Source organism: Genypterus blacodes, unplaced genomic scaffold (genome assembly GCF_046128005.1).
Source record: "Genypterus blacodes isolate CSIRO-AG114 ecotype Tasmania unplaced genomic scaffold, CSIRO-AGI_Gbla_v1 ptg000053l_1, whole genome shotgun sequence".
NCBI classification, from domain to species: domain Eukaryota; kingdom Metazoa; phylum Chordata; class Actinopteri; order Ophidiiformes; family Ophidiidae; genus Genypterus; species Genypterus blacodes.
This window is the reverse complement of record NW_027466865.1, coordinates 1,944,385-1,959,400: the sequence shown is the minus strand read 5'-3', so window position 1 is coordinate 1,959,400 and position 15,016 is coordinate 1,944,385. Positions and strand designations below refer to the sequence as shown.

At 43.5% G+C, this 15,016-nt stretch overlaps 1 protein-coding gene across 1 annotated transcript in view; it reads left to right on the top strand.

The window, feature by feature from the left end:
- The window catches only part of pebp4 (phosphatidylethanolamine binding protein 4), a 44,959-nt gene that overhangs the window by 11,404 nt on the left and 18,539 nt on the right, over positions 1-15,016 (top strand). Inside the window, exon 4 of the mRNA XM_076151120.1 lies at positions 7,430-7,528. Within this exon, the coding sequence (XP_076007235.1) occupies positions 7,430-7,528 (99 nt within the window). The remainder of the gene's footprint in view (positions 1-7,429; positions 7,529-15,016) is intronic.

Sequence of the window (15,016 nt, the reverse complement as noted above, 5' to 3'; positions counted from 1 at the left end):
GGTCTGTCAGGCAAATTATTTAATTTCAACCGGTTCTCCTGCGTGCACAGCGCCTGTTTTTTAAGAGACATTGTGAGGATTCAAAGCAATTTGCAGCACTTTGATTGTGTTAAATGAATATTTCTGAAGACAAATATTTGAGATCTCATACATTTTTGCTCAACATAATCATTAGCTGGAACCCTAGAGCGCAGTGACGTGTGAGATTTGTTACATCTTCCAAGGTGGTAAGAGTGCTCCCTGGATTACTCAGAGCCCGTGTGATGACACGGCCCCGATTGTCAGACGGGTGGGCTGGTGACACTGGAACACAGACGGTGCCTGTCTGTTTGAAATATTCAGTTTCAAGCTTCCAAGCCCTGGGCAGTCCTCTCTCCCAGTCTCCCAACACCCAGCTTCGCCCACTGAAACAAGAGTTTTCCATACTGGAAAATCCGGCCCTGTCAACTGGCAGCCTGGACTGGGTTCAGCCCACACGCCAAGTACGCCCCCCCCCCACCACCACCACCACCACCACCACCACCGCTCCCACCCCTGTAGATGCCTTTTGGTCGCCATCCATGGATGGCGTCAATAGCATCTTCCTACACAAGTGACTGCACGGAGGGCACAAGAAAATGTGGGAATAATTTACACTTTCTCACTGTACTACCATCAGAAACCATAATTAATCATGATAGAAAAAATGTGGAAGCCATCTTGGCTGGTGAAACACACAGTGCCTGTGAACAGCACTGACACCTTTAACAGCTCTGATGGCCAAATAGGAAGGGGTGTCAGAGTGCTTACAACTAAGCTCCCTTTGTGGCAGGATGTAGCCCATCATGCTGAGAATTGTGTCTGTTGCATGATGTTTCTCCGAGAAGGCAAAACTGTTAATTATTATAAGAGTTTAAAGAGATATTTAATCAAATAAACTGACATTATACGCACGATACAATTTTGAAGTATGAATGTGATGCACACTGCTAGATTGTTAAGATAAGTATGTTTCCTACAGTTTTTGACCTCTTATAGAAAAACTGTTAGAAAACTGGCAAAACATCCTAGCTTCCAAAATACAATCTCACAACCCTGAATATTGTCAATTTTTAGAATCCTTTATTACATTCAAAACAATTACCATCATTAGGTTTTGGTTGCTTAGAAATCTCATCAGTCTCTCGTCAGTCTCACACATACTGCTCGACACACTCTGACCTTGTTTACTTATTCAAAATCATGTCATTGTTGTTGCTGTCGTTGTTCTCAAAAATACTTCACTTTGATGTCGATACCCATTTGAAGTAATTACAATGTACTAAACCATTTGTTTGTATCGGCTGCACCTGGAGACAACATGCCAGATCTATGACTAGTCTATGACATGCCTGACAGACTAATTATGGATATGAGTCCAGTACTGTAATTTGCCCTGTTTGACTGTGTCAGGCCCTTTCAGCCACTAAAACTACACGACAGACACCCCCCCCCCAACACACACACACACACACACACACACACACACACACACACACACACACACACACACACACACACACACACACACACACACACACACACACACACACACACACACATACACACACACACACACACATACACACACACACACACAGCCTCTTTTAGCATGTGCCAGATCAGAGCTGCTATGGCCGCACATGCTACTTCAGAGTACCTGTTAATGCCGGTTACTTTACATGAGCATGTGCATTTGCCAGAGATGCTTTCATGGCACTGAGTAGGTGTATGTGTGTAAAGCCACCGCTAGAAAGTGTTGAAAGCCTCAGCTAGCAAGATCGCATCCAGGGTGACTAATAAGCTTAACATGAGCACGGCTGTGGCGCGGTGAAAGAAGTCTTCAACGTTGAGAGAGAGAGAGAGAAATGCAGAAATGCCTCTCTAGGCTGCGTCTAATTCTGTCACCCCCACCTCCCCCCCACCCCCCTCCCCCGAAGCTTCAATCAGACTGTGAACCGTCGTACTGTTAGCTATGGCTTCGTACCGGTGCCAGTCAGCGGCGCCGAAGTACAAGGAGTTCAGGACAGACTGCGTTTAGACTTTGCAGAGTTTATCAGAGAGCTGCTCGCTTGAGGTTTGATGGGCAAAAGGACACCAATGACGAATGAGTATGAGTCAGAGACAGCAAACGGGTATAGATCCAATGGGCAGAATTTGGAGTCTAGATGATATTATTCCGATACATTCAAACAGAAATGCGTAAATGTGATTATGTAATTATGTAAAATGTGTTTCATTTCCGCCGTAGATCCTCTTGAAGCGGCGCCTCCTCGCCTCGCTGCACTCACTGCTCTGTTTGGCTGCATGGCACGATGTAGTAAACTATGTTGTCTTGAGGCCTAGAAATATGCATTTGTATCCACGTGTGACTTTCCTTTGACCATGTGGCTCCTCCAAGTGTGGATTTCTGAGCCACTTCACACTCCAGTCCTGTGTGGGAGGGAGGCTGGGTTAAAAATAGGCAGGTTTGGAGGTAGTGGGCAGCCATCACTGTGTGAAGCGCTCAGGAAGAGACCGGGGAGGGTAGTTGTTCTCTTTGCTTAGCATCTACACGTGTCAATAACCAATGTGATGGTTAAATAACTCAGTAAATGATGCTGGCTCTAAAGAAATCTCAAAGATCGTGCAACAAAAGGTGGAAAGTTTATGTGTGAAATTCGTTGTTAGTGTTCTCAGCTGGAAACGGCACCAATTGACTGTGAATGCTTTGGTGTTAGCGATTGTACAGCGTGTGTCCGCAGAACACACAAATCTGTAATATAACACTTATATGTATTATAACACACACATTGTCTTCCCACTGCACAGCTTCTGCTTCCAGGTTATTTTAACTATCTGGTATGAGTCAGCGTTTCATTTTCAGGTAGCCTACATATTCCTAGAAAACACATGCTCAGAGCTGTGCAGGGAATATGTGGGGCTGTGCAGAGAGTCCAGTGTCTGCAGGAGCATATGTATGCAGCTACATATGTATGTGTTAGGAGCCTGCAGGTAATGTATGGATGGTTCTCCCGTGGTCTCTGGATGACTACAGGTGCTTGAGGGTCTCAACACCGCTTTCTGGTCAGCGGATCCTGAAACATTTATTGGTCCACCTCTCAAACAGCAGCAGCCTGGTATGTGGATGGCAGATGTGTACATGGCCCCGCTGGCCTGTTCAGGGTTGCGGGAAGCCGGAGCCAATAGTTGACGGGACTGTGGGAGGACACCGGATCACTGGGAGGAAACAAAATGTTTCTTGTGTTAAATGAAGCTAGAGAACAGCCAAGTGTGGAAGCAGCCGGCATTGCTGCTTTTTTGCTTTTCCTTATTAATACGTCTGTTGTCTTGGTCAAGGTGTGGATGGCTAGTATGATTGAGTATAATTTTGTCTACAATTCTGCATTGTCCATTGAACATAATTGCCTCTGTTTGCAAGCGAGGAGCCACTAGCGTCTCCTACTGGTTGTTTAGGACACCGGGGTGGGACTGAGAGGGGAATGCACGAGGTGGCAGGTGACACCATGTGTTTATATCAACAAGCAACACATAGGTCGACAAGATGTTCCTGAAATATTTTAAGTAGATTCTAATATAATCATCTGGTTGTTGTTCCCTCACCTGATACTCTGAGGCAGATCCCTGTTTCCCTTTGAGCTTTGTACCTTGCAGGTTTCAGAGCTTTGGCGTGTAAAGTGCAGGGCGGGGGGGGGGGGCTGTTATTAATGACAATATGGACCCCTTCACCTTTAAGGTTGACCACCTCTAGGCGAGCGCACAAGCGTGTCCCTACGATGAGCCCGCTGCCCTGCTTCTATCTCCATCTCATCTGTGGGTCTACTGCCCCCACTGTCTGCACAGGATTCAATTACCGCTGCCTGGCCGACCCTTGACCTCCACTACGCATCCTCTAACCCTTACAGAACCACGCTACCATCCCTCTGTTTTGGTTGTTTACCTGCTGTCCTGTCTTCACAATGAGATCCTTTAAGTTTATACTAAATATAAACACATCTGTGCACTATGAATTCAGATCAAACTAGACTAGACTGAACCTAATACATTGTCTTTTAAGTGAAAATGTTTAATGATGGTGGTGAAATAACAGCCTTGGTTGCTTTCTTTATTAGCTTTTCAAGGTTTATGTTTTTCTGTATTTACAGATCAATCTTTCAACCTTGCTGTAAGCTGCAGTCGATGGTTGTTAAGCCATCGCCGTCTCTTAATCACAACACAGATACCTGTTAATTACCCAACGAGTTCAAGTGTTTTTGCTACTTAAAGAGGGATTTGAGATCGATGCTTTGCATTGCCCTGGGTCGAGTGTTGAAAGCAGTCGACCATTTAATGAAACGTTGCGGCTTCTGTACACAGAAGCTGAAGGAGACGGAGAACAGAGAGGATAAAGCAGTGGTATATTAATAGGCAGCTGCACGGACGACACTGTTTGGTATTGGGTCAGGGATAAACCGTGAACTTGTAAACTCACAGAGGGGCCGCCCTCCTCTCCCTCCCTCTCTCCATCTCACTCTCGCCCTTCGTGGTGTCATCAGTTAGCAGAACTGGGCTCAATAGCCCAGGCAGCTCTACGAGAGCCGCGATTAGACATCTCTCTGATTCTCATCCCCAGCAGAGTTCACTCAAAGGTAAGCCAGTAGTTTACATCCTTGGAGACGTCAGTCTTCCTCTGCCTTTGTTCTTTACCATCTTAAGTTTTGCAAATATTGTATCTATTCAGTGCTATTGGCATGGAGTGGGAGTTCCATGTCATCTCTTGAAAATTCAAGGATAAAAAATGTATTTCACAAAACCACAACAATACGTTATATGAGTAAAGAGGTGTTGAGTTTCTTCAGTCACAGCCCCCCCAGCTCTTTAATGTAGGTGGCACTCAAAAAGAGCACTTCCCCTTTCCGCCGCCTCCCGATCACTGACCAGTCACCGTGACAGAGCCGCCCAGTCGGCTGCAAGGCTTATTTCAGCATCCCAGCGTCTGAGGTGTGGTCCCAGTGGGCCGTTTTGCTGTGATCACAGCGGGCAGTGGGAGGTTAATCCCAGGAGAACGCAGGCTCAATCTTCCCCCGCCTCCAGCCTGCACCCAGGGCCTTCACATCCCGTCCTTTATAATGGCCCGTTAGAGCTCTGCGGTCTGAAGCCAACACCTACCAAGATTTCACTCCTGCTCTCATAGATTTCTTGTCTTGTAGATATCATTAGAGGACATGGCAAAGTGTCAGATGGCCTTTCCACCATGATCTGAATATACTAACACTAAACACAGAAATATTAAATAAATTAATACTAAACTCTGCAATGTGTTCGCTCATAGATACCAACAATTGTAATGTGCTCCGTTAAAACGTGCTGAGATGTACATCTAGTTTGTTGGAGCCCTGATAAATGATTTCAGATGGCAGAATATGCATCTGTTTTTCCCTGGAGTCTTCCGCGCATATCAGTGTGTAATTAATGTGGATTTTGACAGATGGAGAAAAAAAAGTCCCTGTAAGAGAGAAGGGTACATGCCACAATGTGTGAAGTGCAAGCATGGAGGGAGCCTCTTGTATTTTTGCTGCCCGTGCCAGCTGGACGAGCCAGATTCTTACAGGTAGAAATTCATCCGCTAAATATATGCAGGAATCATGGAGACGTGTCGGCCAGCATAAGTGAAGCATCTTTTTATTCTTGCTCTCGGAAATGAGAGCAAGATATTCTCATTTTGAGCTTTTTCTGGGTGTAGTAAACCACCCTATATATATATATATATATGTAAAATACCCTATAATAAGCACCTGCTTTCACTGTGAAACGTGACTTGAGGTCATTTGTTAATTTGAATGCTTCAATTTTCTTTCAATGCATCAGGTTCTGACTTAGATATTAGTGTAACTACATTATCACAGTGCCTTTGCCTGGAAGCACAAGAGCACAAATGAGGATTACAACTCCTGAGAAGGCAACAGGTCATGGTTGGTAAGCTGCCCGGGGGGGGTCACTGATATAGAGTCACTTTTGACAGGCTGTGGAGGAGGCTCTATTGTTGTCGGTGTGTCTGGATGTTACCTGAAGGCACTATCACTGCGACTACAGTATTATCCTATTATTAGGCTTAGTTGTTTACGCTTATTACTGCTTGTCAGGTAGGCAGAGAATCCTTCTGAAAATGAGCATCTGCAGAAAAATACATGACTACTTCTTTTATCTGGTTCAAATACATCAGCTTAGGATCATTTTCCAGAGCCCTTTTAAGAATGCCTTGATAGCACACAACAAACGCTGATGTATATGTTTGCGTTTGATTCTGTTAAATGTATTCCTACGCCGCAAACAATTCTGTTTGGCAGCCCGTGCGAGAACGTAAGCAACGGCGCATCTGTTTTATGTGTATTAAGCCTTGCTTCATTATATATACAGTAAGGAGACATCGTGTATTGAAGGAGCCTCGATTAATGACTCTGTTTGTAGAGGAAGTGAACAAAATCTTTAAAAAAAACAGCCATCATATGGTCTGGCAGATTTTGGGCACAGGACCAGAGATGACAAATGTGCTCTCGCAATAATTCAATCTGCTCTCATAATTCTCTAACTTTTAGGGACAGACAGAATGAAGATTTTCCTGCAATTAAGGCGCCAAGTCAGTGTCCAATAGCTGTGATCAAGTGTTGGTTAAGATGCTTTTTCTCTCACATTATCTTTTGACAGATTGAGGGGTATAAAGATAGTGGTAAGTGGCAGAAAGTTACTGTGAATATGTTATCGAGTGGATATCGGCTCCAAAACGTTGTCATTTTGTTGATGTCACCGGAGAGATGATAGGCTTGAGTAACATACAGGAGGAATAGATAGATAGATATGAGAGAAGAAGAAGAGGGATAGACTGTAGTTGCAGCATGGCTGTACCAGTCAGAGCATAATTATTAGCTTTATAATACTGCTTTATTTCATACTCATAATAAAGCCGTTAAAGCCTCGCATTTTCTGCCATTTACTGCTAAAACAATAAGACTTTGTGTTGTGATAATGTGTCAGGCAAGCAGGAAACTCGTTCCTGATATCAACTGGCTTTGTACAATTTTGGCAGGAAGAGCAAAAAACTGCTAAATTCATGATTAGATAAATTACGCACTTGCTTCCAATATGTTAGGCGTATTAAAAGGATGTTATTGTTAGGAGTGAAGCATCTGTTTTGAAGTGTTTAAACAAGTGCTGTTAGCTCAGGCAAGCCGAGCTGAGCTGGCTGTAAAAGCCTTGGGAAATGTGCTGCAGAAACGGCAAATCGACAGCATTTACAAAGCAAATGTGCACCTGTTTATATACCGCTGTTACTGGCGCCGGCGGAATGCCTGTGGGCCAATCACAATGTGTGGCACTGTGCATTAATTGCAATGATATATGAGCCCCCCTGCATTTTTTCTGTTCTGTTGTGCAGAAAAAGAGCTACGTTCTGATGATGGTCGATCCTGATGCTCCGAGGCGCAGCAGTCCAACATCCGCTCACTGGAGACACTGGCTGGTCGTGGACGTGAAGGTACAGTAAGAGAAATCCGCTCCCAGAACAATTGGCTGCAGCTTCAGTGTGTTTTGGTGATGGGGACACGGGCAGCATTTGTGATTGGATTAGTCATCTAGCTCTAATTTCTGGAGTAGTGTTCAGATTTTTGTGCATTTTTATTATCTCCCGGCCTCACTTGGCATATTTGGTGTTTACATCTGCACCGGGGCCCGTTCGCTAGGCTGAAGAATTATGAATGGTTTTTAAGCCCTAACTTGGTGAAAAAAACGAAGATGCCGAGTTCAAAAATGTTAATTTTTCATATCATGTATCTTGTGCAATAAATGCCTGTGACAAAAGTGTGGGAGTAAGTCTTTCTAAATGGCTGTGAAAGTTTGCAATGGCCTGTCAGCAGCAATTTCCCTCTGCTGCAGAGAGGCTGGGACGTGTCAATGCAGGCGTGTGAGACTGAGATTGAGGAGAGCAGCATGCAAGGCGCACACACACTTTCTCCCATAGAGCTCCAGTCCCTCAGCTCCCCCTCCAGTGGAGAGATCTTGGCAGAGTGTCCTCCCTTCATCTGTTCCCCCAGGCAGAGCAGCTCCCCCAATGATCCACACTTCTCCATATTTTACACCCCCGAAATGGGCACAGCTCCGATCCCCTTATTTCTCTTCATATTTCACTCCTTTTTATCCATCCGTTTTTTGTGTTTTCATATTCTTGCATTCTAACGCCAAATGCGTGTTAAGTTGTTGATTGCCTCAAATATTTGGAGGTTTGCAGACATTTTTTTAATCCCACGGGAACCCGGAGATCAACTCGGTAGATTAAGACTTGTGATCTGAAAAACAACCACACAAAGCTGCTTGCGTCTCGTTTTAGTGGCAAAAATGCAAAAAACAGCAATTCAAAGATCTAAACCTTATGTATCTGGGATATTATTTATATAGGTATGAATTCAGAATTTTTTGTTCCTAAGCGGCAATTTATGCAACCATACTCCTGCCTGGTTGCTTGCTTTCAAAATCTGTAAATAATTATGCCGCATACACACATCACAAGTCATATTACAGAAATCGCAGCAGGCTTCACGTTTTCATCACATTTTTTTTTTTTTTGAAGCCTGTAAAGTCCGTCTGGCTGCTTGACCAGTTGTGAATAAACAAATGTCTCTCCAGTGCTCAGACCGACCACGTTCTCTCCAGCAATTCAATTTCCTGTCAATTGTGTGGGTGTTGACCTGCGTTGCCCATGTAGAGGATTGGCCAACGTGTAGCCATGTTTTTTTTTCCCTGATTGAGGCTGATGGTTGGTCAAAAGGGTTAATGAGCCTTTTGAGTGATGCCAACCTATTGTGGGAGGTGTTTAATTGACCAGGGTGTCTGGGTGACATCACACAACCTCAGTTTAGGATGGTCCTTTTATTTTTTCCAACTGTCCATATGAATGTATTGGATTTTTGTCTCGGTGCAGTCGGTTATTTTCACAGGTTAGAAATGAGCAGTGCGAGTACATGTAATTAAATAAAGATTTAGTTGCTGTTTTTTTTGTGATGTCACAATAGTAAAGTATGTCAACATATTCAGCGGAGTAATCATATTTCTGTGTTTGAAGGTGATTTTAGGGGGGAAAAAACACGTGTTTACGATTCAAAGTCATCGGTCATGTTTCCAAATATGGAGAGGATCAGCGCTTTGATCAGCTACTGGAGCCATGTTGGTTTCACATATATTCATTAATCCAAGGTCACGCAGCGCTGCCCCAGTTTGCACGTGTCGATATAATTAGCGTGTGTGTTTTTCATCCCTAGTTACGGTTATTAAGGTAAAGGGGTTTGGTCAGGTCGGTCTGGTCTGAGCAGCTCGGGCACTGCAGATTTACACAGAATTTCTTCAGACGTCTCATTAGAGAGAGAACGGGAACAGAACAAGGACAAACGGGCCAACACAGGCGCTCACGCAGCATCGTTTATCTTTCTATCACTTTAAAAGGTTCTCAAACATACAGTAGGTGTATCTCTGTACGGTACATGGAGCGCCCCCTAGGGGTTCAGCAGATAACATTGGACATTTTTGTCGACAATCCACCAATTATCTACGGCAAATTGATTTCATTGTGGCGCGTTAAAATTGGTTTAATCTAAGCTGACTTAAGTTGAGTTAGTAGTTATCTATGTTGTCTGAAGTAGCCCGACTCGTCCTGTGTTCACACTGTGGCTCTCACATTCACGCTCTAAATGTCTCTTTTTCCGTCCGCTACACGCGCACGCATGAGCTACTTCCACTGATCTTTGTCCGTGACTTGGTAGCGCTGTTGAGGTGATTTATAACATTGATTTAGATCTCATATTTTAATGTTTTTCTGGCAAGTATATTTTATGCAACTTTCTGAATTAGTTATGGCCTCATTACAGTTGTCTGCTAAGAACCATTGACTGTACTGTAGCAGCTTCTTGTAATCTGTGTGGCTGCGTATCGTCTCCCTCTGCCAGCTGTTCAGCTCCTATTAGGACTTACATTATTTCATATATGCATTTTCATAAAAATATTTTCAGTGACCCTTACAGCAACGGTAATTTTGGATCTCTGCAGCACACTCTGTGTTTTGCATCAATTATGGACAATTACCAAAATAACCATTAACAGATTGTTGTCTCTCTCTCTCGAAGTCGAATTCCAGATTGTGAGCCTCTCCCTCCCTCTCTTGTCTCTGAGAGTCTAAATCGATGCAGATGTTCCAGTTCGGTCTCACAGCGATAATTACTCTAACAAGCAAATCATTAGTATCTGAATAGAGGCAGCTTACATAAATACAGCACCGGGTTTTACTTTTACTTGTTAATACTTATTCCCTAATTATAGTTTTGGCTGTTTGTGAGGCAATATGATGCAATGTGAACTTAGCAAACACTGGCGGAGTTAACGCTCACTTTCTTACACTTTCTTACACTGAGTAAACCTTAGGTGTTCATTATCGCTGTAAAATCCAATTAAGATGCAGAAGTAGCAGCCTTAGGTTTTCATGGCATTTTTAGTAAAAAAAAACATTTTCGAATTTTAGAATTCACTAAGTTCCTGAGTGCTGAGTGACTGTTCCCATAACTCATAAGAAAGATGAGTTATGATTGACATTTGTGTTTATTTGTAAATTAGAATATACAGTATCTATGCTTGTGAGAATCAAACCAAACTAGACGTCCACCATCTGAGATCCAATCCCAACGTAGGCAGAATCCAGAGAACAAGGACTCTATTTATAACGCTGGAGATCTGGGTACAAAGATTGCATATTAATGTCATATGTAAATGCAAAAGACCCAAAAATATCTATCAGGCTGAGGACATTTGTTGACCCATACGGTCGGCCGTGATCGTCCTTCAGATCCTCACAGATTTGCTTCAAGATGGCCTGTGGATGGAAAGCCGTCATGTGATTGTTGACTTCCTCTCCCTGGGTAATTACAGACCTGGTGGAGAGTTCAACGCGCAGTTAGATATGCTCGTTATTATGGCGCATGAGGGATGAAAATATTTAACATCCATCTCTTTTGTAGCAGCTCTCTCGGGGGGTGCAGAGCTCGTGTTCTGCCGCCACTCAGGCAAATACAAACAGTGAAGTATTGTGACTGTATCAGACCAGCTGGCTTTGTGTTTGTGAACACTGCAGCCTGCAGAGATCGTCTGCTCCACACCTCTACATGTCCTTTGACTGCACACTGTTAAGTCTTTAATGCATTTCATTCAGTGTTTTGCTCTTTAAAAAATGAACTGACGCTCAGTTGAGCATTAAAGGCTTCTTATTGTTAGAACACAAAGATTTCCTCCTCTTCACTGAGTTGCTATCACATTAAATCTCAGCTTATAAACATAGAAATGTGAGTAGTGAGAGGTAGCTCTGCCTTTTCAAAGTTATTCACCTCTGCCATATCCATAGAGTTTGTTTTAGCAGAATGCCTTCCCTATATGGCAAATAAACATACATAATTGCATTGTTCTTTATCCTGTAATTATCTCTGCTGTGGCATGTTGTGATTTAAGCATTTATTTTTGACAGACAGCTGCCCCCATATGGAAGCCAAAAACAATTTCCCAGAGGCCAGACAAACCATAGCTAGCTTCATTGAGAGAACAAAGAACCATTGGTATTATTCATAATTAAACTCTTATTGTGTGCCGTGCTGAATATTTCCATTCTTCTGCTCACTCTCGTCCCCCCCATCTCGGTACTTTGCACCTCGTGCTGGGAACATCTGTCTGGCGTCAGAGTGGAGCCTGGCTGTGCAGATTGGAGCAGGTAGAGGAGCACATTGTAGCCCAGCTAATGATGAGAGTGTCTGCCCTCTCTCTTGGAGGAGACGCAAGCTGCTGCTTCACGCTCGCTCACTCCACTCATACGCCCAGGGAAACAGATTTCCAAACATATGCAGTATGTTTTTAATCCAGTTGAGCACTTCATTTCCCAGCAAACACAAATAACCTTACGGGACATCCATATCTTATGACAAGGGGGTGGGCGCAAAGGAATTGAACAATTTTCCTTTTTAATGTGATTTTTTTTTTTTCCTCCCTTCCAAAGTTGCTAAGTACGCTCGTAACCCAGGTTAACGGTTTGCTTGTTTATGGTTTCACAAACTTTTACACAGAAGTGCCTCCTGCTCCGAGTCATCGGAAAGCAACTTCATCCAATCTAAACTCATCGCCGCACCTGTTGTCATCCTTTGTTTCCACTTATATTGACAGCTGAAACACATTTTCTTTGTGTGAAAAGCCTTAGACACAGTGGCAGTTGTGTCTATATACAGTATATACGTGAAGTTAACTAAGCGCACGTATACACCTTTTACAGTTCTGACAGAATCTATAGAAATGTTTCAGTTTCCGAGGATGAAAACTTTAACACAGTGAATTTCCAAGATGTCCAAGTGAAATAAGCCTTGAATTAATTTGAGCCTGTTTTGCTTGCAATCCATTCATCCTTTTTTTTTTTAATAGAACTATTTACCAGCTCCCTTGGTATAAGTCAACAATAGCCCTTAACATGGAGGCCCAGCTGGAGGTGCTTAACATTTAAAGCGGTGCTCATCCTGCTGTCAGCTCCTGCCAGACAAATGTCAGAGGTGAAACTACATGGAGTTCAGCTTTTGGAAGTTGTTCCCTCTCCAAACCTCATCAAAACCTCCCACCCATCCTTGGCTGGATTGGAAAGCCGGTGTTAGTTCATGTGAGCCTCTTCTGAGGTTATAAACTTTTATGTGTGTTCCGAGGTTTTTGCATAAAAGCGACGCAGAAAACGCCCCAGCAGAAGCTATCAGTGATTGTATTTAGTTTGTTTGTTGCCAACTTCAATCCCAAACCCTGAGCCGTTGTGGCCGTTCTGTATCTCCGTCACGTCGCTCTGTCTCCATCTCATCTTGTGCAGAAATCCTGTAATAACACCATCGCCTTTATCTTCTCTGCAGCTTATTAACAAGCAGGTTCTTCTTCAGTGTGGGCTGCTGCTCGCACTCTTCTCCACCACCTAAAGGGAAAATTACATAAGAATCCTCCGCTCAGTTGTCAGCTCCATCCCCCGTCCACATACAACACACATACACGTAAATATGCAAACACAATACTCTCGCTGATAACCTCCAAAGCCTCTCGCCATCTCTGTAACGACTGACCTCCCATCAGCGCCTGCTGCAGTTGCTGCGGTGAGATGATTGGAGACGTTTCGCGGCATGTAGAACGTGAGCTGCTATGGTTTCCTATCAGAATCTGTGAACGCTGTTATGGCGACAAGGGAATAATTGTCCATAAATTATACTTTTACATGTTGCTCATCTGTTCCCTCTTGCCAAGCCAAATTCTTATTGATTTTTTTAATGTGAATTGTGTCTCTACAATATGAAAGAGACTCTGGGTTCTCATTTCTGATGTTGCAGGACTCTGATGTTGCAGGACGTCGGCCCTCTGTGTGTGTGTGTGTCAGTGTGTTATCTTAATCTTTATCCTACACGCTGACCTGGATACATCACAGTTACTCTCCGAGAAAACAAGGACAACCTGGAAAGCCCCTTTGATTCAGTCTATAGGCTGTTTGAGGGAAAAAAAGAACAGATTGGACTCTCTCCAGCTAAATGCAGTTTAAAAAACCAATAGCTTTGCACGCATGAAGGAGCTTCTTTTAATATGTGCCCCCTTTCTTCACACCCACGACCATTGTGTATAAAATCCTGTTTTTCCTGAAAAGATTTCTAGTCGCAGCCGCAGACAATGTTCCCCCACACAAGCTGTCGTCTTTGTCATACCCCCCCCCCTTACTTCAGTCACTAAAGCAGGATCTCTGGCAGTCCACGCCGGGTGCGAAATCTTTCAGGGTAAAGGTGGGGAGCGGCGTGGGGGGGAGGGGAGGCAACCCACACTACCTGTTCCCCTCAAAAACCGGTCAAAGTTTGACAGACTCAAGGGGGGGAAAAGCAGAATTGAAAACCAGGATGGAGGGGCGGGGAAATGAACAAATGTCAGGGTCGGTGGGGGGCTGGTGGGGCTGCGGCTGCGGAGAACGCCTCCTCGTAGGGGTGTCTCTTGTTAGGGTATAGAGAAGGGGAGTGAGGCATGCTGATAAAAACAACTCACTAACAATTATACTCACCTAAAATAGCCCGCGCATAAGTATATAGCATGCTTGCCAGTTAATTGTACACAAAAACAAAGACATCACAGTGGACTTCCTGCCGCCAATGTATTTTCTTGTATTTTGGCACCATAATTAAGTGTGACAGCTATGAATGCAAAGTTGGCAGATATTATGTCGGCCTGTCTAATATGTATTGATTATGATTGTATTGCGAAAGTATTACCAAATTAGAATGTTTTCCTAATCAACTTTGATGACAGCTCTGTGTGTGTGTGTGTGTGTGTGTGTGTGTGTGTGTGTGTGTGTGTGTGTGTGTGTGTGTGTGTGTGTGTGGCTTTAAAAGAAACGTAACGACATGCCACAAACAGCTGAAATCTGCCATCGGCACTGTTATGTAAATATAGCGCCGAGAAGTCTGTCCATCATTGCAAACAAAGATTAGCTGTGGATGTTTGACAGTTATCTGTTGGTAAAATAATAGACAAAATTGGAGTAGTTGGACTCTGTTTTATGGATATGAAATTGTGCTCAAGCCTATTTTTGAGATCAGTAAATGTCAAGAGAGAGTGAGTGCAAACAGCTACTTGACAGTTATGAACACTGTGCCAGAGATGGCAAATCAGGAGTCCGTTGTGTGAACGTTGCCTTTATGTCCCCTATCCAAGCAAGCAAATGCATGGGTTTTCATATTTTGCTATATAATCCTTTTATTAGATAAAGCCGTCATCAGTGTGAAATATTTCTTAAAGGATAATACGTGTATAATCTGTGTAACAGTGCTTTCCCTCTGACATGTTCTTTGGATTTGTTCAACTTGTTCTTATTGACATGCAGTAGGACTAACAACCATAAAATCTACCAAGACCTCTGATCTGTACTATTGACCATTATCATAGCCAAGAG